Below are 25,874 nucleotides of genomic sequence, written 5' to 3'. Positions count from 1 at the left end.
TAGGTTCGATTTTCAGCACCGCATATAAATAAATGAATAAAATAAAGGTCTATCAACATCTAAAAGTATATTTTTTAAAAAACAAGGATTAAGCAGACCACAGTAGTAGTACAGACTAAGAAATCATTAAATAAATAAAGAGGGAATGAGGCCACCAGGCACCGTGGCACACACCTGTAATCCCAGCCATTCAGGAGGCTGAGGCAGGAGGATTAGTTCAAAGCCAGTCTCAGCAACTTAGAGAGATCCTGTCTCAAAATTTAAAAGGCAGAGAGCTACTAATTTTTTTAGAAAGTGGGCTCAGTGGTAGAGCACCACTGCAATCAAACCCCAGTACAAAAAATAAAAACGAAAACAAAAAATAAAAAAAGAAGGAATAAGGTGAATCTATAACTACTAACAATAAAGTATGTTAACAATATATTAAGTGAAAAAGTAAGGTCATTCATCCATTCATTCATTCAACATAGCTAAAAATATCACCATCTATGAAGTACTCTTACCAAAAACTGGAATCTAATCTGGTTAAGTCTTTGAATCTAATTATTAGTTTATGGGAAGTAGAAGAAAAGAACCAAGAGACAATGGGGGGACACTAAATGGATGTACTCAACCACAGCCAGAACACAGTAAATTCTAAAGGACAAATAAAAGCAGGTTTTCAACAACAACAAAAAAAAATGGCAAAGGATTAATGAGGCAGAGAGAACTATCAGAGCTTAAAAGATATACTCCATGTATGTATAACATGTCAAAATACATTCTGCTGTCATGCATATCTAAAAAGAACAAATTAAAAAAGTTAATAGGTAATATCACCAACTTAAAAAACTAAAATAAAAGAGACTTAAGAGACCTATCAGTCAAGCATAAGGGGCAGACCTTTTTTGAATCCTGGTTCAAACTAACTACAGAAATGTTATTAATGAGTCAGGTGCAGTGACACATGCCTATAATCCCAGTGACTTGGGAAGCTGAAGAAGGAGGAGAGCAAGTTTGAAGCCAGCCTCAGCAACTTAGCAAGACCTTGTCTCAAAAGAAAATATAAAAAGGGTTGGGGATGTAGCTCAGTGGTAGAGTATCCCTGGGTTCAATTCCCACTACCAAAACAAAATTATTAATGAGACAATCAAGGAAATCTGTACACTAATTGGGTAATAGATGGTACTAAGGAATTAGTGTTAATTTCTTTAGTTGTGATAATAAAATTATGATTATGATTCTATTTTGTCAAAAAACCAAAAGCATGCATGTATGGATATATATTTATTATATATAAACTAAAAAATATGAAATGATACTAAACTTATGAATCAAAATTACCTCTGGGAGAGGAATAAAAATAAGAAAATCTTTTAAAATATTTATGTAGGGCTGGGGATGCGCTCAGTGGTAGAGCATTTGCCTAGCATGTGTAAAACTGTGGGCTTGATCCCTGGTACAGAAAAAAAAAAATCTGATTAGATTATAAAAGAAAATACATACTCATTGCAGAAAATTTTTAAACTACAGAAAGTTATAAAGAAGAAAAAAACTTAAAAATCATTCTGCTACCTGAAAGATTCACACTTAAATTTCCTGCTACGTATAAATGTGAAAGAGGAACTGGATTTGTTTTTTGTGATCCAAAACAGGGTTAGTACCACTGCATGGGAGTCACAGGAAACTTCACTTCGTATAAGAAATAGCTTCCTAAACATTAGAACTGCCCAAAGAATGCTGTCCTGAAGGGTGTTTCCTATCAGTGGAGGTATAAAAGGGGGAACATACAGGGTTATAGGGAATTCTGCTTGAGGCTTGGATTAGGCCAGATATTCCCTCAAATTCTAAGTTTATATGACTTTCTGGCTCTCTATAAATATGAACATAATGAGAAAAAACCTCAAATTCAGCATTTTCATGAATTTTAAATAATAACCATGATTTTCAATAAATATAATATCGAATTATAAGAAATTTTCTGATTAGATGGTCTGGAGGTATAGCTCAGTGGTAGAGACCCTGGGATCAATCTCCAGAACCACACACATACACACACACACACACACACACACACAATTTCTGATTATAAAAGGAAATTTATACTCATTGCAGAAAATATTAAAAATATAGAAAGTTGTAAATAATACAAAAATAATCCTACTACCTGAAAGATGCACACTTAAATTTTCTTTTATGGTATCATGGTCTAACAATGTAACATATTACTGATTTTTTTCTCCATTGAATAATAATTGTATACATACTCCCATGCAAATACATATTGTTGAAACAGAATAATATTTCTCTTTATGAATATACCATAATTAAACTATTTTCTAGGTTGTTAACAAATTCGGTATAATTTAATTATCAGGAAATCACAAGAGCTATCATAAAATTTTTAATATACACACAAAGTAACATTAATATAACTAGTTATATTAATATAACTGGCAGTCAATTGACAAGTATTGATTTAAAAAATGAAAATAGGGAATTAAAATTTAAAAATTCCACTGATTTTCCACCTTCATCTGATATCCTAAGCTTCTCTAAGCTTCAGGTTATTCTATCTTTAAAGAAAATGATTATGCTTAATAATAATTAAAGAATAAAGAACTTCCTATGTCACTTAATATTGCTACATAATCTTGATCTCATGCACTCAACAAATGTTTACCGAATTAGTACTAGATGAATACCAAGTATGCTTATTATAAGAAAGTATTGTTTGAAAAAAATAAAAAATATGAGCACTTTTTGACTGTTTGAAATGGATTTGTAGCTGGGTATCATGGCACATGCCTATAATCCCAATGACTTGAGAGGTTGGGGCAGGAGGATGGCCAAACCAGGCTGCCTCAGCAACTTAAAGGCGGACCTCAGCAACTTGGCCAGACTGTTTCAAAATAAAATCGAAAGAAGGACTGGGGATATACCTCAGTGGTAAAGCATCCCTGGGTTCAATTCCCAGTTGAAAAAAAAAGAAGAAAGAAAGAAGGAAAGAAAGACAATAGATTTGTAGACAAATTCTAATTGTCTAGTTCTAGCTTATCTAGAAAAACCCAGGTGTTTCTCAGAAATAAACACAATTAAGTCATGGCACCTAGGCTCAAAAATTAAAGATGGAAAAAAATGTAAGCTCTGTTTTCCACATCAAGGTGAAAACTGCTATAATTTATTAAATTAATTAAAGAGAAGTTATTTTAGTTGGCCTGGACAGTGCCAAAAATAACCAGAATTTTCTTGTTCTTTACCTGATTAAAATGGGCAGAACATGGAGTTTTCTACTTATTTCCAGGTGAATTCTTCACATTTCCTGGCTTGTAAAACAAAAGTGAGAGCTTTAATGCAGTTTGAAAAGAAATAGAGAAACTCCTCAAAGTGTCTTCAGTACTTGGCTGAATACAAACATTAAATGTTATTATTTTCTTGAGGGGTATCAAGCCATTTTTTGAAGGGCTGGAGGAAGTCGAAGAAAGCTAAGGAGGACAATGAGATCCCAAATTCTAGGCTGGACTTGCAATGCAAAGCGACCCATTTCTCAGTAAACTGAAGGAATTACTAGAGCTCCCTGAGGGCCCTGCTGTAGAGAGTGACTTGGGCATAGACAGCAGGAAATAAAGCTCCACTAATCCCCATGATGCAGATTCAGCCAAACAGTTGATTCTATAAAAAAAAAATCAAGTCAACAGTGAAGATTTCTTATTTCCTAAAAGATTTAGATTTACTACTTCATGCCACTGTCATTACTGGAGAGGGCTTCATACCTGTGGGAGGGCATCCTACAGATACTCCCTCCCTGCATTATCCACCACAGGGGCCAATTCACCAAACATGCTTACTCTCAAAGAGGTTTAAAAGTGGACCGCGCCCAGTCTGCCTGGCCACCACCCGGGAACATATAATTAGGTCATATCATATCTCATGAGAAGTGGTGGAGGAAAGTGTCTAGTGGGAAAAGTTCATATGCTAAATGATTAAGGCCTTAATTTCTTTCCTATATGTTTTTAACACTTTAATTCTGAAGTCATGTGAATAAAACCTGCTTGACAATAGTCAAGCTTCCATGAGTTGGCAGTCTGAAAATCTCTAGGCTGCCCCTGGGCATGCAATGGGGCTGTGCTCCTTTGGTCTGGACTTGGAGCAGTTCTCCTGGTAGCCCTCTTTCAGAGGTATTCATGGGTGAAGCTGGTGGCGGGTCATGAGAAAGCGGGAACGCACCTAACTGATCCTGTAATTTCAGGGTAGTTTCTAAGCAACTTTGTGGCTTCCTCGAGTGAGTGGTTGAGAATTGGTCTATAAGTATTGCTTTATACCCATTATTGCAGTATAATTAACAGTGTCCCCTTTCACTTTCAACAGTATCCTACTTTGGATGATAAATTATATAGTCACCTAATCTACATATCACATTCACTTGCTGATGGAATTCTGGAAAACAGGCCACATGCACTGCTTGGTGGTTCAATATACAATCCTCAGGCCTACTTAATGCTCTGAACAGACCTCTACAGGACCCAGTACCTCTTTGCTTCCTCTTCTTCCTTCTCCAGAGCCACTCCCCATCCCAGCTGCCACGTGTGCACAAACGTGAATGCACACGCACACACATACACCATGCCACAGCCGAAGGCCTTTTTGCTATTGCTCAAACTTGCCAAGCTCCTTCCTGGACATGACTTTTGTACAATGTATTCCTTACCATAGAGTGGTCAATCCCAATTTTTGCCTGGCTACATGCAATTTGACATTTAGATCAAGGATTTCTTCATGCCCTGCTTTTCAACTGAGACCCTTTTATTCACTTTTATAGCAACCAGGCCCTTCTTCTTCTTCTTTTTTTTTTTTTTGTACCAGGGATTGAACTCAGGGGTGCTCAGCCACTGAGCCACACCCCCAGCCCTATTTTGTATTTAGATACAGATCCTTCCTGAGTTGCTTAGTGCCTCACTTTTGCTGAGGCTGGCTTTTAACCTGCGATCCTCCTGCCTCAGCCTCCCGAGCTGCTGGGATTATAGGCTTGCGCCACGATGCCCAGCACAACCATGCCTTTCTTGATTTGTAAAATTACTTCCTTCATGTTTGAATCCCTCATTATTCTATAAGCTTCATGAGGACATACTATCCCTGGGGCCTCCTAGCACATAGTATTCAAATCTTTGTTGAATAAACAAACGGAATAGGGTAGAATCTGGAGGTCTGATGAATATTTTTAAAGTCTGGGGGTGTGATTCATGAAGAACAAGACATAAAAAGAGGCTTATGAAGGTGAGGGAGAAAACCATGGCTAATGACTGGGTCTGCCATGAATACAATGTGATTCTCTACTCAGTGAAATACATTTTAGATCTCAATTAACATAATGCTTGCCAATACATCTAGGGATAGTCTTAGATATTCTACTATCTATTCTCGCCAGTATCTCAACCTCCAAAAATAATATGCTAAATTTATAAGCATTTTAATCTTTCAGACAATAAGAAACATTCAAACAATACAAACATTCAGACAATAACAAAACATTCTTCTGATTGAGGAAAACAACTCTGTTGCTACAAAAATGTTCTTCTTTGGTTAATATATCACTTATAGAACAATAAAACATGAGAGTCAAATATATCACTAAAAAAGTATTGGACCCATCCACTTACCCTATTATGAATCAGACCTTTCCTGGCAGAGACTGCCATGGCCTCACAGAAAACAACATTCTGACTTCAAAAGGCAGTTTGTGATTTAGCACAAGACAGAAATCATTTTTTTATTTTTCAGACAGAGAAATTGTTTTAAAATATTTTATAATTCATTTTCCATATAATTTTAATACACATCTGGTTTTGGTTTTTAAATTTATTTTCTTACTACATCCATAAAAATGAATAACAATTTCTGTTAACAAAACCGAACCTGTTTTTAAAAAATCTGAACTAGTATACTCTGCCATATGAAGAGGGATTGCCAGGCAAACCTTTGAGATATAGCAGCCTACTGAAATATTTTAGTACTTCATCCAACAGTTGAATTATTTTCATCAATAACAATTCGTCTGAAATGCAGTTTCTTCACTCATAGAATGGGGACAATAAAAGACTCTGACTGAACAAAAAGCACAGAGCCCAGGATCAGGTTCAATAAATGTGAGCTACTCTGTGTGGTAGATCACTTAATTTTTTTTGATGAAAATCCAAAAGGTAAAGACAAGTGACCTATTAAAGACCCCAACAAAATTCCAGTTCACTGGAATGTGAAAACAGTGCTCCTGCAAGATGTCTGTGTCCTCTAATTCCAGAACCTGAGATCACACTGCCTTAGGAGGCACAGGGAAATTAAAGCTGCTTTAGAATTAAGGTTGCTAGTCAGTTGCCCTTAAAATGGGGAGATTATCTTGAATTATCTGGGTGGGTCCACTTGAATCTTAAGAGTTAGTAGAGTCTAAGGAAATAGGCACAGGAAGGGGTCAGAGAGAAAGAGCTTGAAAAAGCCTTGGTCTGCTGTTGCTGGCCTCGAAGATGGAAGAAGAGGGTGTGAAGCAACACCTCTAGAAGCTGGGAGAGCCTCAGCTGCCAGACCTTGGTTTTATAACTGCAAGGAACTAAATTCTGTCAACAACTGAAATGAGCAGGAAATTCTCCTCTAGGGCCTCCAGAAAGGAATGCAACTCTGCTGACACCTTGATTTAGTATTGGACTTCTGACCTACAGAGCTGAGATAATAAATTTGTATTACATTCAGGCTGAAAATTTATAGTCATTTGTTCAGTAGTAGCAGGAAGTGAAAACAATTATATAAGGCTTCTCCACTAAGGGGTATAAGCCCTAAGATTCCATTTTTTCTCAACAGACTATCTTCTCAGACAGATGCAAATTGTGCAGTGTCACATGAATGGTGGCTGATGGCTATCAAGTGTGTTTTTATGTGTTCCTCAAATGGATAAGCTCCTTTAATCCTCAAAACAACACTGGGAGACACTATCCCCATTTCTCAGAGCGCTGGAGTAATTTCCCAAGGTTTCAAGGCGAGGATGAGGCAGAGGCCTGGTGTGAGTCTGGTACTTCTGCTCAAGTCCACCCTTTTAGCTACCAGATCATGCTGCATTCTGCCAGCTGATTTTTTAAAAAAAATATTTTTAGTTATAGATGGACACAATACCTTTGTTTTATTTATTTATTTTTATGTGGTGCTGAGGATCAAACCCAGTGCCTCACACGTGCTAGGCAAGTGCTCTACCACTGAGCCACAACCCCAGCCCCCCTAGTAAAGCATATACTTTACTCAAGAGGAGATGAGGATTTATAGCTTTTTATTTTACTAAGGATGTTTTTTAAAAATATGTAAAAATCATGGCCTAGAACTTTTATTTATTAGAATTCAGATGTGAGAGAGGTACAAATTCAGAACAAATTTGGCTTTATGGAGAACCTACCATTTGTCCTTATTTTAAAAAAATTTATAGTGGTAAGAACATTTAACATAAGATCTACCCTCTTGGAACAGGTTTTTTTTTTCATTTGCAGTGCTAGAGATTGAATGCAGGGCCTCATGCATGCTAGACAAGCACTCTACCACTGAGCTACACCCCCAGCCCTTAATATGCTTTTCAGTGTATGATAAAGGATTGTCATCTAAAGACATAGTGTTGTACAGCACATCTCTAGAACTTATTCATCTTGTTTGACTGAAACGCTGTACCCACTGATTAGCAACTCCCCATTTCTTGCTCCCCAAGTCCCTGGCAAACATCATTCTATTATCTACTTCTATGAACTTGACAATTTTAGATACCTCACATGAGTGGAATTATGCAGTATTTGTCCTTCTATGTCTGGCTTATTTCAAAGACAAATATTTTAAGATCACATAACTTACTTTTAGCTAAACTGTCCCGAGTGTGGAGAGTTGAGGAATTTGGAATAGAGGAAGAGAAAGCAGGGCATGTTTACTCAGGGTGGTGGATGCTGCTTCCCTTTCATTTTCCTGCTGAGCCAGCAAGGGCCTGAATAAAACTATTAAAAGATCAGCTTTAGAAGTTCTGCTCTGTTTTCATGCTGGGAACAGGTTTATGTATCTGTATATATTTTCCTGCCCTTTAAATAATTAGTTATTGTTGGTCTTTAACAGTCATTCCAGAATTCTTTGAAAGTAGCTTGTTGCATTTTTTAAAAGCCCAGTGAAAAACTAAAATATGACATTACTGAGACACAGCACTGTGTTTAGCTATTATACTACAACTCCAAAAAAGTCATCTGTGACACTAAGGACTGACACATACAACTAGTCTCCAACTCTGATACTCAGATCTTAGGCTGGACTATTCTGAAAAGGTTTCAGATTAGCAATGGACAATCAACAAGTATTACATCCATACTTATTTTAAGCTCCTAGAACAAGAGTGAAACCGCAACATAGGAGATCAATAGATCAACTTTTGATTATCATCAGAAGAAACCTGAAAGGATAAACCCCAAATTTAGGAGATCTCTGCAAATATGCAGTCAAAAATAACAATATCTAGGAAAAATAAAGAATTCCTTATAAATCAATGAGAAAGGGACAAAAGATCATACAAAATAATTGTCAAAAGACATAAACAGACATTTCAAGAAGAAGAAACCGTACAACCAGAGAAATGAAAAGTCATACCCCATTTTTGTATAATGAATCAAAAAAATAAAAAATAGATTTGTTTCTTGATTGCTCACTGTCAGGTGCCTATCATCCGCCATTTGCCTGCCTCTCGCCTGTCCAGTACCTGCCTTACACCTATCCATCACCCAACGCATGAGGTTCACCTCCCGATCGTCCGACAACAGTCAGCAAACTGATCGCCGACCGCCAGTGGAGCACCAGCTGCCTGCTGTTGCCTGGAAGCTCACTGTTACAGTACCTGCAGGTTTGATTACACGTGGCTGCCGCCATTTTCAGACAACAGCCAGGCCCTGTAGGACCCCTGGCCGGACAGACTGAGCCCCATCTCTAGGATCCCTCAGCCTGACCAATCACTCCCTGCCTCTGGGGCCCTCACATCGACTGACTGCTCCCTGCCGCCAGGACCCCCAGACCAACTGACTGCGCCCTATCACCGGGACCCCAGACCGACTGATTGCAACTGGCCTCCAGGATCCCGCAACCACACCAAACACACCCAACCTCCAGGACCCCTGCCTGACCAACCGCATCCCGCCTCTGGGACCTCTTGCTGACCACGGCCACACCCTGAGCTGCAGCTCCCCATTTGCCAACACATTTTAAAGCCAGAGCGGCCATCTTGGATAATCCTGGAAGCCATAGCTCCAATCTTTAGGTGGGGCAAATCCCATCCTGAGACGCCTGCTGGAGACTTGAAGTTCATTGTCAGGTACCTCTCATGCATCAGGCTACTGAACTTTGGGAGGTTTCATTACTATATGACTGTTATACTGTAGATTTTCTTTTTTTTCCTTATTAAAAAAATTTAAGTTTTTATTTCTTTACTTTTCTTGCTCTCTTTTCCTTTTGTCTACCTGTTCCCTCAGAGTCTCTTTCTCCCTTTTTTGCATGCTAACAGCCAATTTCTTTTGATTACACTCTCACCCGTTCTATTATCTAGAACTTTTGTATATTCTTTTCTTATCCCATTAACAGCCACATTCTACATCCCTCTGCATCCTCTTTGTCCTCCATTTGAAACTGCAGACCTTATTGCAAATCTGTTTTTTTACTGAAGATAATATTTGAACTCATTCTGTTTATTATGACAATGTTGTTATTGTCCTCATAGGGGCTATTTGGTCTAGGATTGCACAGTGTCTGAATTGGGCACTGCTGATATTGATCTCCCCTTAAAGAAAGGGTTTGGGAAACCTATAGGGCCACTATAAGCCTATAGGGGGAAATCTGTAATACCCCAGATCTGCACTGCTAGAGGGGAAGATACATGAACAACATGAAAAAACAAGGGAAGAAAATGATCCAAACAAATCTAGATTCTATATTAATAGACTCCAATGACAGTATGTTAGAAGAAATGTCTGAAAAGGACTTCAGATTATATATGATTAAGATGGTTCGCGAAGCAAAGGATGAGATAAGAGAGCAAATGCAGGCAATGAATGATAATACCAACAAGCTGAAAGAGCACCTGCAGGAAGCAAAAGATCATTTCGACAAAGAGATAGAGATTCTCAAAAAAAAAAAAAACAAACGGAAATCCTTGAAATGAAGGAAACAATAAACCAAATAAAAAACTCAATGGAAAGCATCACCAAAAGACTAGACCACTTGGAAGACAGAACCTCAGACAATGAAGACAAAATATTTAATCTTGAAAATAAAGTTGCCCAAACAGAGAAGATGGTAAGAAATCATGAACAGAATCTCCAAGAACTATGGGACATCATGAAAAGACCAAATTTAAGAATTATTGGGATTGAAGAAGGCACAGAGATACAAACCAAAGCAATGAACAACCTATTCAATGAAATAATATCAGAAAATTTCCCAAACCTGAAGAATGAAATGGAAAATCAAATACAAGAGGCTTACAGAACACCAAATGCACAGAATCACAACAGATCCACACCAAAAATAAAAAATAAATTAAAAAAGAAGAAACTAATAAACATGTGGGAAAATATTCAATCTCATTAGTAACCAGGGAAATGTAAATTAAAACCACAATGAGAGGGCTGGGGTTGTGGCTCAGTGGTAGAGCACTTGCCTATCATGTGTGAGGCACTGGGTTTGATTCTCAATACCACATTAAAATAAATGAATAAAATAAAGGTCTATCAACATTTAAAAAATTTTTTTAAAAAACAATAAGAAATATCAGGAACATCCTGACATGCCAGGTAGTGAGGAAATTATCCCAGACCACTTGAGTCACGTCAAAAGCACTCAGAGCCAACTTCCACTAGCACAGTGGGACAATTTGAAGTTTAATAAGGTTAAGAATTTCAAAGCATTTAAACCCATCAAATATTTCTAAATCTACAAATTCATAATGATGCTTTAAAAACTGATTGGTGACCTTCTGAGGATGAGAGGGAATTCACTATTTTGAAACCAGGTATTTATAAGAGAAAGAAAATCAAGTACTTATCCTGTTTTCCTATATCAACTATGACTGGGCAACTAAATAGTAGATGGAGGGAAAGGGTTCCTTAACAAAATATTACAACTAGTATGTGAAAATGAAATGACAGAGTAGAATATCACCATTTTCCAACCTCTGTGATTCAATGGGTCTTGGTATTAAATTATCAATAGCTGCTGACACCAAAAAGGAGAAGCAAAACCAAGACTTATGTACCTACAAAAGCCTACAGCTTTGCCAAAGGATCAAACATGAACCAGCTCAAACAGCCTTGTGATGTAGCTGCCCATTTTCAGGAAATATATAAAACATGTTAACTGCACCATAAGTATATAATCAGCAAAACCCAAACTGCTAGAAACTCTATAGGCTAACCATGCTATGTTATTAATTAATTAATTAATTAATTATTATTTGCAGTTCTGGGGATGGAACCCAGGAGCATGCTACCACTGAGCTATACCCCCAGCCCTTTTTATTTTTTATTTTGAGACAGGGTCTCACTAAATTGCTGAGGCTGGCCTCAAACATTTGATCCTCCTGCCTCGGCCTCCCAAGTCACTGGGATTATAGGCATGAGTCACTGCACCAGGCCACCAGGTTCTTTTAACAGATAAATTGTAAGAAAAATAAAAGAAAAGAAGGAAAACCTTTAGATTAAGACCTCAAAAGAAAAGAAGTTAATTAAAAGGCAGAGAAGAAAAACACAATGGGCAACACTAAAGTGACAGGGATGGGTACTTATGTAAGAAAGTTCTAAAGAAAGACAAAGTTATTACAATAAAAAGAGAACAATAAAGTTTTGGAGGAAGAGAGAGGTCTTCCTGGAATGGGATACATGGAGGGATTGTGCAGGGCTGGCAAAGTTCCTTTTTAATTTTTTGGCCTTAGACTACGGTTTACAAGGGTGTTTGCCTTTTAATAATGTACTTAATTATCAAAAATTTATGTTTAGGAAAGTCCATTATTGGGGCTGAGGGAGATGTAAGCAGCCAGGGCAAGATGATGAATGAGGAAGTTAGGAGAAGGTCTAGATCAAAGAAACTTGGAGAAAGTCCTCCAAAGAGTTCAACTTCCTGGTTGATGAAAAGTGTTTATGGACACAAGGAGGGGACCCAATCAGACAGACATTTCCACACTCCTGTACCTAAGTGGGGGATCCAATAGATAAACTAAATGAACAATAGAGAGAAGAGGTTGGACAGGAGAGAAGATAAGAAAAGGAGGAATTCCAGAGATCATAAAAAGAACAATCCAAAACTTCTCTTATGGACTCCCAGTTCCGGGATCCCTTCTCTTCAGAGAAGTCTGTTGCTATTGCTTGCTATCTCTATGTTCTGTTCTTCAATTCTTTGCAGAACAAAACCCCTAGATGGTAACAGGGCAACAAGGGAAATTTGAATATGAGTTGAAATTTGAATATTAGATAATATTTATATATCAATAACAAAATGTTAACTTTCTTGAGAATGATAATGGTATTGTGATTATAAATGGACTCTACGCTGTTTGGAAGTACAAGCTGAATTAGACATGGGTAGAAATTACAATGATATCTACAACTAACTTTCAAATGGTTCAAAAAAAGAATACATACATATGTGTATGACAGCACTATGCAAATATAACAAATGCTAATTTGTGAATCTAAATGAGCAGTATATTCATTGTACTAGTCCTAAAACTGATTTATAGTTTTGAACTTTTTCAAAATAAAAATTGGGGAATAAAGTACTACCATATGTGCACACACACATACCCACAATGAAAAACAATTTTAAAGTCACTAGACTGGCAAAAATGGAAACAACCGTTTGGCATTATGTAGAAAAAAAAGATGGGCACTTCTATGAAGAGCAATCAGGAATAATGGACTAGAAAAACTCACAAATCATGAAGTAGGTACAGAAATGCTCACAGCTATATGTTGTAAAAGTATTATGCTGAAAGTCACCCAACTAGCCATCAACATGGGGTATTTTCCCATAAATACCCTATGTGTGTACAGTACCCCATCTAAGTTACAGTAGTGAAAATGAACAAATTACTGCCATATATAGCCTGTAATGTTAAGGGAATAGAACAAGTTGCAAAATAATACATGTAGAATACATTGAGATGAACTATACACACACACATGCATGCACAAACACATATTTGGTATGTTTATATTATAAAAGCAAAAGACAGGCAAGCCCAAACATTGTGTTTTAGAATATACATACATGTGGTTAAACTAAAAGAAAAGTTTAAAGAGAAATAAGGGAAAGAAAACCACAAAATTCCAGACATTGGTTGCCTCTGGAGAGACAGAGGGGCCCCATGGAAGATTGGAAAGGTATTGGCAATTTCCTATTTTCAAAGGTAGATAGATGGTTGATGTATGGGTGGTCATTACATTGTTTAATTTTAACCTGTATACATGTTACATATTCTTTTATAGAAAAATTTAAAGACCCCTAGACCATAATGACAATATTCCTGGACACCCCTATCTTTGCTTCGCAGTTTGAACAGAGGTCATTTTAGCTGAAGCAAATGAAATCTCCTTAAGTGACCAATGACAATGAAAGACTGAAAGACATTCTCAGCAAAACTACTGATAGAAGACAGGTTGAACATTTAAAATCAGTTAGAAGGGATGAGGCTGAGCAGCAAAATGCCAGACTTGTTTTTGGGTACTTGAAGGTAACTGTAATCACATGGGAAAAAATACAATTAAGAACTGAAACATCATTCATAATATTTAAAATTTTAGGGTCCCATTTTAAACATAACGTCCACAAACTTCTTTGCATATAACCCAAAGGATGTATGTCTGTTGCATCATGAGTATAAACAATTATAAATCAGAAGACACTTCACTGAGACTAACTAAACTTGACTTGAAAACCAATTTCCTAATAAGCCAGGAAACAAACAAAAGTTCCCCTTCATGAAGTGTCCCCAATTCCCTTCAGAGAGCCTTTCTTCTGGCACTTTACCATGTTTTGCCTCATATTTTGGTTGTACACTTTCTTTTACTAGATTGTACATTATTTGATATATATATATATATATATATATATCAAATAATATACTTGATATTCTATGATGAAAACGTACTCTGCTACAGGGCCCCCAAATATTCCCATGCCAGGGGAATTTGAATCTTTGTTCTCATTAAAAAACAAAACAAAAAAGTCAAGAAATCTATGAAACCCAACAAGGCACTGGGGGTGGGGGTATGTCACCAAAACCCAAGGGCACTTCCTTACCAAATAATTTCTGAAATCTATATATATCAATTATTGAGTTAATAGGGCCTTCTGATATTTTTCATTTCAAACTTGTAAATGTTTAACAAGAGACTCAACATTGATTTTATTGCCTTCAATTGAGAACAAACAGCTATCGGGAAAATTATGCCTGCAGGGTAAATGAGTAGGATATTTTAAGTTCTCATAGACTCTGAAGAGGGCAAAGGTAGAACAGACTGGAGAGAAAAAAAAATGTACACCAAACTTGAGCTAATTAGAAATCTTTACCACCACACTCCCAGAAGACTTGCATAGAAATCCGAGTAGCTTTAATCACCACATAATGCTGGCCTGTTTAATTTGTGTTCCAACCACAATCCTGCCAGCACCGGCTGAATTCTCCCAGCAGTCAGAGTAAGCTGCTTGCAAGAGGCCCCCACTTTAGCCTCGATGTGCTGTGTGTGCACAACTGCAGGTACCAGTAAGGCTCAGAGGCTCAGGGGGGATCCCCTCAGGCCTTGGTGTGTCATAGTCTGTGGTCACACCACAGCAAGCACTAGGAGTTGAAGCTTATTTAGTCTCACTTTCCACATTTCTTTCTAGGGCTGTGGATAGTTTTCCTGAAATTTTATTTCCTTTCCCATATAAAATCTGGTTGGACTTGTTAAGGAATTTTTTTAAACAGGAAAGAAAGCATCCAAAGAAAATGTCAGAGAAATGAAAATAAAACTATTTATTTTTTAAAAGGGTTTGCCAGGGGACACTTGATACTAATATAGAACTGCCTCCTAGAGAGCTAGCTTAAAAAGGCTCAAGAGGGACTCATTCCTTTAGAAACCACCAATGTAAAAATTAATCTTAAGATTTCACTGTGCTGGGCATGGTGATGTACACCTATAATCCCACCAACTCTGGAGGCTGAGGCAGGAGGATGGCAAGTTCAAGGTGAGCCTCAGCAACTTAGCAAGGCTCTAGGCAACTTAATGAGACCCTGTCTCAAAATAAAAGGGCTGGGGATATAGCTCAGTGGTTAAGCACCTCTGGGTTCAATCCCTGCTAACAAAAGAAAATAATATTTCACTGAAAGATTATGTATACATGAGTGTTTGTAATTTACTTTTATTTGTATATGTGTGTGAACTCAGGAGTGTTCTGCCTCTGAGCTATATCTCCAGTCCTTATTTTTTTTCACTTTGAGACAGGGTCTCAATAAATTGCCCAGGTTGGCGTTGAACTTGTGATCCCCTTGCCACAGACTCTCAAATAGCTAGGATTATAGGTGTGTGCCACTGCGCCTATTCTATAATTTGTTCTATAATGTTACCTGTACATTCTAGTTCGAAATTCTGAATTTTAACTTTGAGACAGTTATGCTAGGGAACCAATCTTTGCACATGTTTATCACTGAGCTACATTCCCATGCCATTTATATGCACATATATATTTTTTTTTCTTTTCTTTCTTTAGTGCTGGGGATCAAACTTAGGGCCTCATGCTAGGCAAGTGCTCTATCACTGAGCTATACTCCTAGTCCCATATATTTTTAAGAGTATTTTCATTTGAAATGATTGGAGTCTAAATGAATTTTCTTCATTCTATGATGCAGAAGATATGTTAATATAAGAACCCTAATTCCGCTGGGTGTGGTGGTGCAGGCCTATAATCCCAGCTACTTGGGAGGCCGAGGCAGGAAAACTATAAATTTGAGGCTGTCATGGGCAACTTAGCAAGACTCTGTATCAAAATAAAAATTTTTAAAAAGATGGTGAGGTAGCTTATTGGTAGAGCACTTGCCTAGCCAGCACAAAGACCTGGGTTCCATCCCCAGTACCACAAAAAAAAAAAAAAAAAAAAGAACCCCAATTCTCCCTTAGCTGGCTGACTGTGCTTCTGAATGCTTATAGGAGACACGATACCTTGTTGTGTTCTCATTCTTCCTTAATAGGAGAAAGGGAGAACATACTAGCAAAAACACAGGCCACATTCAATCAGCTATGTACCAGTTACAAGAGATGAAAGGTAACATGTTCTTATGATTAACAACCCTTCCTTTTGCTGTTCATCTACCAGATGGCACAGAGAATGTGGCCTGTAGCTGGTGGCTAGTCCCCAACACATCATGGCTCATGCCCTCAACTGGAGGATGAAAAGATATAGTACTGGCAAAGGAAAGAACAGAGTTTATGATAAGTACAAAAGAGGGGATTTCAATTATGTCTTTTTCTTGAGAACACAGTATATTCCCTTTGAATCCAGTTTCTTTCTTTCTTTCTTTCTTTCTTTCTTTCTTTCTTTCTTTCTTTCTTTCTTTCTTTCTTTCTTTCTTTCTTTCTTTCTTTCTTTTTTCAGTACTATGGATTGAAATAAGGGCCTCTCACATGCTAGGCAAGGGTTCTATAACTTGGCTACATCCCTAGCCTTTTAAAATTTTATTTTAAGACAGGGTCGCTTTAAATTACCCAGGCAGGCCTCAAACTCAAGATCCTCCTGTCTCAGCCTCCTGAGTAGCTGGGATTACAGGTGTGTACCACCATGCCTGGCTCTGAATCCAGTTTTGATAAGACTTTTGGATAATGTGCTACACTTTGAGCAACAATAAATAGAATAGAGTGGAAATTAGGGTCTAAGACTGCAGTGGAATGCATTTTATGGTCACCATTGATTTGGTCTTACTGATAATAACTAAATGCTCAGAAGTTTTATTGCTCCTCCGCTAAAAAATCTGAGCTGAAGACACAACTAAAAACAAACAGAAAACCAAGTAAAACAACAGGGTTATCAGGTATTTTATAAAACCCTAGAGAAACCACATATTTAAACCAAAAGAAAGATAATGAAAATGATGTTTCTCACCTTCTGAAAGTTCTCCTTCCACAAATCTTCTATGACTATGTATCCTCGTAAACCCCAGTCATATAACTTCTCCCCAGTGACCTTGAAATGAAATGGAAAAGATCTGTTGCTATTCCATACATGACTGGTGAGGAAGAGAATTTCCTGTTTTCTTTTTTCCTGTTCCCAGGAAGAACTGCATGTAAGCACATGACCACTACAGGAAGTCTTAGGACATACACATTAAAACAGAATAACCACAAGCAAGTAAAAAGAGAGCAAGAATGAAAAAACAAAGAAATAAGAGGAAAAAATAAAAACAAAAAGAATGATAGAATAGGAAGAAAAATAGTTTGGTTGTATAAGTTATCTTTTAAAATAATTTGCTATAAATTACAGGTATATATCTTTTTGTGGTGCTGGGACTGGAACCCAGGCCCTCATGCATGTTAGGTAAGTACTCTACCACTGAGTCAACAACTCCAGCCCACAAAAGTATATATCCTAAACTTTTGAAATTTCAAAGAAAAAATTTTAAGAAACCATTGTTAATATTGAAAATTCCTGAAAATCACATGCAGAAAAGTGTCTACGAATCCCATCTAGCACACTGCCTGATACATTATAACCAACCAAGTTATACTGGCTAAGTTGAAAGTCAATCACTAATTTTAGGGGCTTAGAGGAACAATAAATGAATCCAATGAAGATGACCCTAGTTTTCCCAGTCCCCCTGAATGTAAAGTCTTTGGATTTGTATAGGGATTTTGGAAGCAATAAAATCCAGAATTTTCCTCCAATATCAGAGGCAAGCCCCACCAGGCTCAGGGAGTTCATGACCTTAAAATGTACTTGTTCACCTTTGGCTAGCTGGCTTGATTGCTGGAAACATTTTTTAAATACTAAGCTTTCAAAAACATGCTTCTAGTAATTTGCATTCATTGGTCCTACTTATGACAATGAATGCCGATTGCTCTTCTCTACCATAATACTTCAAATTTCTGAAAACGTTATCTTCTTCCTAATTTCTGTAATTAATATTTGTATAATAGTGCTTGATTTACAAAGTACTTTCACATGAATGATCTCTATCTTGTATAACACCAGGACACAAGACTGCAAGGTCTCAGAGGCCAAGTGAATCATCTAAAGTCAAATGCTAGTAAATTCAGTGGTGTTTGCAATATGCTGATTCCTTATAAATCATATTCTTCCAGTTGCTCCTACTAGTTTTAAAATATATGATATGATTCTTGGACCCACTGGAAGATATACTGAACATTTACTACACTTATGGTAGTGCTATTCCTGGTATTTTACATTTCTGAGAAGAAAATAACATTCTCCATCAATCTGAGAATCTTCTTATAATACACGGCTAAATGCTACTGAACAGAAAATATAATATAAACAATTAAGTGTCCAAGATCAGAGTCTTCATTAAAAAGAAAATGAACTGTGAAATAAGAACTAAATGACATTGAAACAATATCAGAAAATTGCTTTCGATCACTGATGTTCACTTGGTTTGATTTTATTGTGGTAATATATGCAGTGCTGGGCATGGTGGCACACACCTGTAATCCCAGCAACTAGGGAGGCTGAGGCAGAAGAACTGCAAGTTTAAGATGAACCTTAGCAACATAGCAAGACCTTGTCTCAAAATAAAAAATAAAAAGGGCTGGGGATGTGGCTCAGTGATAGAGCACCCCTGGGTTCAACCCCTAGTACCAGGCACACACACAAAAAATACACAAAATATATACATAACACAATTTTTTAAAAAAGGAAATACAAAATTTAAAAGTGACCAAATATATTCATAACACAAAGTTTACCACTGTAGCCATTTTTATGTGTATAATTCACTGGTAGTAAGTTTATGTGCAATTTGTACAACCAAAACCATTCTCCATTTCTAGAACATTTTCATCATTCCAAACAGATCCATAATGTTTTATAACTTGTGAAAATAAAGTTAATTGTTTTCTTCAGGCTCATTCTAGGTACAAAATAAAAGACAAAATTCCTTCCCTCTGACTTTAAAAATAAGAATCCAACTCAGATTTGCATCCTACTATCTTGGTTGTGAATACAAAAGATGTTTTGCAACATGCTGTGACATAATAAAACAAAAAAAGACCCCCACTCTGGGGGCAGCTATATCTGCTTCTCAACAAGCAGCCCAGTCCCTTTCCCCAACCCAGCCATTTACAATTTACACCGTAATAGACTGAGATGACATTTAATCATTTTTTTAAATCTAGGGCAAGCAGAAGTCATTCACTGTTCCTGAGTTGGGGCTGGAGCAGGGACAAGAACATTACCTATCTGCCTCCAGAATGTTATAAACAATATCATACCTATGATGGGAAGATCCTACTGACCCTTGCCACCAAAGCCATCAATTTCTCACAGCCAGGGCCACTGAAATCCCACCTACAACTATACCACCCCACCCAAGAATTTGGATCTCAATTCTTCATGCAGAATCCAGGGAGTTCATTATCAAACCTTTCCAGCTCAGAGCCTGATTTTGGTGACTACGCTGCTGTCCCCTTCTGGGACTCAGTCTCTTTGTAATATGGCAGTTCTGGCAACTGGGTCTCTATCTCCATAAGCTGTTCAGGACCTAAAATCCAACAGCCTGCTTTGCTTTCACCAGTTTTCCCAGGGACTCCTATGTTTAGAATTCCATTCTCCAGACAATACCCCCTAAGGCTGGCCACCATTCTCAGAGTGTCTGATTCAGTTGATCTGTGGTGGGGCCTGAGAATCTGCATCTCTAACAAATTCCCAGGGGATGCTGATGGTGCTGGTCCAGGAACCACCCTTAGAGAACAGTTGACCTAGCTTTACCCATGTTGTCTGCCACTGTGATCTACCTCCTTGCCAAGATACAATCAAGCTGAAGTGTGAAGGGTGAGAAAGGAATAACAGCAGAAGGTACCACATGCCCTGAAGTCCCCAGTGAGAAAAATCGAGGCTAGCACCAGGGAGATATGGAGGCTAAAGTACAGTCTGTGTCTGCAAGTCTAGTGAGGAGAGGTTATGACCAGACACATCTGAACTGAGTGACCCATAATTATAGATTTTAGAATGGGTCTTTAGACTTCTGTGTAAGCATAAGAAAATATTGTCTTACATTTTCTTGGCTTAGTGTTTAAATTAGCATGATCTGAATACTGGCATTATAACGGAGGATCAGTGCTGAAGTACACAGTGGAGAAAAACATTTCAATTTGTTGCAGTTCATCTATATGTGCAAACAAATTTTAGTCTGGTGTTATAAAATCTACAAAATAAAATTAAGCAGCAAACCCATACATCACACACAGGCAAGAATGAAGGACATCCTAGCTTACTAGGTCTATCTCACCTGGGCAAATGCAATGGCTTGTTGTGGGTAATAGATAGAGGCAGCTAATCCCATGAAACCAGGTGGATACACAAGCTTCTTTATTTTTGAACCTAATAAACAAAAGGTTGTACATACCATCAGATGATTCATTATTCGTCTTATCATTGCAATTTACCTTATACATATAATACTGGATAAGATTGCTTTGGCCTTAAGTTGAGAGAATGCATTTAATAACAGTACTTATACCCCTTTTCCACAGTTTTCTTGGGATATAATTCTCACAATTCACCCATTTAAAGTTCAAAATTTAATGGCTTTTAGTATGTTCACAGAGTTGCATAATCATCACCAAAAACAATTTTATTATCCTGAAAAGAAACTCATACCTTTGGGCTGGGGGTGGTACAGCATGTGCTGAACATATGGAAGACCCTGGGTTCCAGAAAGTAGGTAAAGAAGGAGAAAGGAAAAGGAGGGGGGTAAAATGGAAGGCAAAGAAAGAAGGAAAGGAAAAAAGGAAGAGGAGAGAGAGGGAGAGAAAGGGAGAAAAAGGGAGAGGGGAGGAGGGGGGAAGAAGGGGAATGGGTGAGGGGAGGAGAGAGAAACCTACCAATACCCATTGGCAGTCACTTCCCAATTCCCCTTTCCCCCCAGCCCTAGGCCGCCAGTAATCTACTTTCTATTTCTATGGATTTGCATACTCTGAATATTTCATATAAATGGAATCATAATATGTAGTCCTTTGTCATTGGCTTATACCACTCAGCAAATGTTTTCAAGAAAACCATCATTTCTAAGGAAGCAGAAAAAAGACTGTTTTGAAAACAAACAAATCAGGATTCTGGTTTCTAGGGTTTATGTTTTTTTTAACAGCAAACTGGCTTCCTATTTAAATACTAAAAACAACTGTTCCCTTCCTCTTCTTCCTGAGACTTCATTAAAACAACAGTTAAAGAATAAAATACAAATTAATAAATCCACAATGAAGAAAAAATGTGCAGAGAGGCCACTGTCAGATAAGAATCAGCCAGGGCTGGGTACGACATTCATGGTACAGCATTCGCCTAGCATGGGCAAAGCCTGGGTTCCATCCCCAGCACCGCAAAAAAAAACAAGGTGTTAACCAATTTTCAGAAACTGAAGAGTGAAGAAAAGTAGCCTTGAAGTCCTGAAGAAGGGTTGTAGCTAAGGAGGGAGCAGAACTGTCCCAGGCAGAAATGGCATGTACTGCAGGGAAAGGAGGTGACACCCAGGAACTGAGATAGGGGGATAAGTGTAAGCCCTGTGCATGGACCATCTAACCCCTTCCTTTCCCTATGCTATCCCAGTGCAAAACTGCCCATAGCCAGGAATTCAGGTCAGACCAAATTTATAAAAGGGACAGAGTAGCACTAAAGAAATGCCAGGGGTTTTCTGTTGAGAACCAAGATAGCTCTGTGTGTGTGTGTGTGTGTGTGTGTGTGTGTGTGTGTGCGCGCGCGCGCGCTCGTGTGTGCGCGCGCGCGCGCTCGCGTGTGCGTGTGCGCACATGTGTTAGTGCCTGAGAGTAAAGCCCTTCTCAAACTGCTCCTTGGTCCAGCTCACCCTGAGGCAGAAGAGTCTGTCAGCAAGTCCCATCTATACACAAAGCATTCTTACTAGCATTTCAATCGCCCCATTCTGAAACCTGACCTGACAACCAAGGATTACCAGTGGTTGGAGGAAAGCCTAGAACCTAAGACAAACAAGGGAAAAAACACCATGGGAAACAGAACTTCAAAACAAAGCTAGACCTGTTATTAAGTATCATCAAAAAATTCAAGAAGCAACCATAATAAAAGAAAAAAGAATTCTATGAAAAACATTCAGGGAATGAATTCAAGGAAATGACCAAAGTAAAAAAAAAAAAAATCTAAAAGGAATGAAACAAAACAATCAAGAAAATATAAGAGATATTTTAAACAACCCAACTGCTAATTAATACAAGTTCAGCAAATTTTCCAAGTACCATATAGATATCATCCTTTAGCTGAAGGCTGGGAGTCATCCAATGTCACCAAGGAAAGAAAACATCTGTATAGTCACAGCACCACAGAAATTCAGAACGCTAAAGATTAAGAAAAGATCCTTAAAGGTTCCAGGAGGGAAAAAAAAAATAACTTCAGAAGCATCTGGACTGGCTATCAACTCTCCCATCTACATGCCAGATGCTACAAGAACCAGCTTTCAAAGTTTTGGTGGAAAACAAATGATATCACTATCTAAACTATCACTTGGTATGAGGGCAGACGTGCAAGGTCTTGGAAAATTGTCTCCAACATACTTTTTTTTTTTTTTGCGGTGCTGGGAATTGAACCCAGGACCTTGTGCTTGACAGGCAAGCACTCTACCAACTGAGCTATCTCCCCAGCCCTCCAACATACTTTTAAAGAGACTCTTTTTAAAAGAAACTTAAGCATATAGTTCAACAACATGGCAAAATAAGCCAAGGAGAAGATAACCCAGAAGATAAGAAAAGGGGGCTCAAGCCCAAGAGAGCATGAAGAAAGTCCCAAGACAACAGCTGTGTTGAAGTCTCAGGTCAGGTTCCAGAGGATGCAGAGCTGTGGGGAGAAGAGGAACTGATAGAACAGAGAGCAGGATGCCAAGTTTGGAGAAACCTGAGAATGAGGTAAAAAAAACAAAATTGACAGAGGGTGAAACAGGAGAATGCAGGTGGACTTGACATTAGAAACACTCTCCACTGAGGGCTGGGATTGTAGCTCAGTGGTAGAGTGCTTGCCTAGCAAGTATAAGGCACCAGGTTTGATCCTTAGCACCACATAAAAATAAGCAAACAAGATAAAGGTATTTTGTCCATCTACAACTAATAAAATAAATTTAAAAAGAAATAATCTACACTGAGAGGCTGTTGTGTTTTTGACACAAGATCCAGATAGATGCTAGGGAAATGTGTGTTAATAATATACAATTCTAACAATGCAAGTGCTGTTTGTTAGTTTTATATTTTATTTTTCTTAAAAAATTATTTTTGTGGTGCAAGGGTTTCAACCCAGGGCCTCAGGCATGCTAGGCAAGCACTCTACCATTGAGCTATACTCCAAACCCCTGGTTTTGACTTTAAACAGAAAAATATGCAAAGATGAAACTGGGGCTATTGAGAATGCAAATATTATCAATTAGATTATTAATAAATTAATGTTTCTCTCCCAGTCTTACTGCCTGGGTTAAAAGGATATAATTATCCTGGAACAGGCAAATCTGTTACTCCTAGGATCTCCCCTGTCCACTTGAAGCTTTATGCTCAAGCAGGTGGGGACTAGCTGAAGAGCAGAAAAACTGTCACCCATTTTTCACTTCTCCAGGGAAAGCTGATAAGTGGCAGCTCTGGGGCTTCTAGTCCCTGCTAGTCTACACAATGAGCTGGAAGGTTCACACATACCTCAGGAAGGAGGTATGATTGCATGCCACCATGCCCATCTTCATGCTCACACCTCCCAAAAACCTAGTGGTATAGGCAGTGTCTGTCAGCATTGCCAGAGGGCAATCACTCACTGGCTGTCAGTCGGGGGAAGAGCCCCCAGAAGGCACAGCTACCTCTCTGGGAGCATTCTGTCACCACTATAGTCATGGGCATCCTCATTAACTAAGGCATACTACTTAGTAGGTGTGCTCAAGGAACCCTACCAGGAGGGACTTCTCAGCCCATCCTGCTGCTGTTAGCATAGTGGACCATCTCCCTGGAAGGGACTACAAACCACACTGGTCACTCATAAATGTGTCTATCATCCCATTTATCTTGCTCAGTGAACCCCTCTGATGGTGTTCACCTCAGGCCCTTCTAATCCAATGGCCATGAGAAAAGATTTACTATCACCTTGTATGTGCATGAATGTATGCATGTGGACTTTTTTTTTTTTTTTAGAGACAGAAAGTAGAATGGTAGTGATCAGAGTTAGGGGACAGGAGGAATGAGGAGTTATTGGTTGCTGTTTTGTTTTTAATTTGTTTTAGTTGTAGATGGACATAATACCTTAATTTTATTTACTTATTTTTTTATGTGGTACTGAGGATCGAACCCAAGCACTCTAACCCGAGCTATGACCCTGAACCCGGAGTTATTGTTTAAAGGGTATGGTATTTCCCTTTAGGAAGATGAAAAAGTTCTGGAGATCAATGGTGGTGATAGTTTCATAACAATGTGGGGTTTTTGTTTTAAGTACTGGGGATTAAATCCAGGACTTTGAACATGCTAAGCAAATGCTCCACCACTAAGCTGTATCCCCAGTCCAGCAATGAGATGCCACTTAAAAATGGGTGAAATGAAGGGCTGGGGGCATAACTCAGTAGTACAGCACTTCCCAAGCACAAGGCCCTGGGATTGATTCCTGGAACTGCAGTAAGAATGGGGGGCGGGACAGGGGAGAAAGGCTTGGGGGGAAAGGTTAAATAATAGATTTTACGCTATGTATATTTTATTGTAATTTGTTTTTAAAAGTTCTACCCTTTTGGACTAAGGTACCTAGGCCACTGATGAAAATAAATCAATTTTTCTACTCAGGAGGCTGAGGCAGAAGGATCAGGTGAGACCCGTTTCTGAGAAAAGAAAGGAAGGAAAAAAAAGAAAGAAATTCTTCCTAGTCTGGGTCAGAACCTCCTTAGATGGGTTTTCATGCTTCTCTTGATCACAGTTCTGGTCAGACTATCTTATAAAGCCTATAAAGCCTGTTGGGTTGCCCATCTTTTATTTTCCTAGTCTAGCATCCATTGCCTTTCTTTCTGATAACTGTACCTTAATTTCTTGCTGGAAACCAGCCCCTCCTCTTTTTACAGTCTCTGTGGTTCTTAGTTGACTGTATTGTATTCTAAGGATGGACTTTGTTTATCAGCCTAAATCAATCTGTATGCACACTGTATAGTGTATAACTTTCCCTCAAGTCTGGGTTAGGGATGGGCACGTGATCCAAGTAGAGTCAATGAAAGCAATAAGATTTTTCTCTGGCATTTTGGAGAATTTTTCTCTCGCTCTGTTTCTTACACACACACACTTTTCCCTGATATTTGATGATGATGACAATAATAATGAAATGACATTTTTTTAAAAAGAGTTCAAGTTTCAAATTATTTTAATACTACCAGGCCCTCCCAGGTAGGGAAAAAGAAAGCTAGGAACAAATAAGCAAACAAACACAAAGGAATAGGACCCACAGTAGCAGGTGCTGTCATGCTGCTGTTCTGCCCAGGAGAATGTAGTCTCCAACCCTCTTTAGGATGGTCACCCTCATGGATGAGGGACAAACACTTGATAGGACAGGAAGTTACCCACATCACAGAAAGCTTTCTGTGGGCTTGCAAGACTCCTCTACATGCTCAAACAACAGAGAGGAAGGTGGAAGCTTAT

General features: G+C 38.3%; 1 protein-coding gene across 4 annotated transcripts in view; it reads right to left on the bottom strand.

Moving 5' to 3' along the window:
• Positions 1-25,874, bottom strand: part of Apoo (apolipoprotein O) — a 63,161-nt gene that overhangs the window by 1,106 nt on the left and 36,181 nt on the right. For 3 of the 4 annotated variants that reach the window (XM_047536684.1, XM_047536682.1, XM_047536687.1), the window contains 3 exons: positions 20,510-20,601; positions 17,152-17,232; positions 3,240-3,305 (listed from right to left, as the gene is read on the bottom strand). In XM_047536684.1, coding sequence (XP_047392640.1) covers positions 3,270-3,305; positions 17,152-17,232; positions 20,510-20,601 — 209 coding nt within the window. In that variant the 3' untranslated portion in view covers positions 3,240-3,269. The remainder of the gene's footprint in view (positions 1-3,239; positions 3,306-17,151; positions 17,233-20,509; positions 20,602-25,874) is intronic. The other variant, XM_047536683.1, reaches the window with a different exon arrangement.

Source organism: Sciurus carolinensis, chromosome X (assembly GCF_902686445.1).
Source record: "Sciurus carolinensis chromosome X, mSciCar1.2, whole genome shotgun sequence".
In the NCBI taxonomy this organism is placed as follows: domain Eukaryota; kingdom Metazoa; phylum Chordata; class Mammalia; order Rodentia; family Sciuridae; genus Sciurus; species Sciurus carolinensis.
Note: the sequence above shows the minus strand (reverse complement) of the source record. Positions and strands in the feature narration are given on the sequence as shown.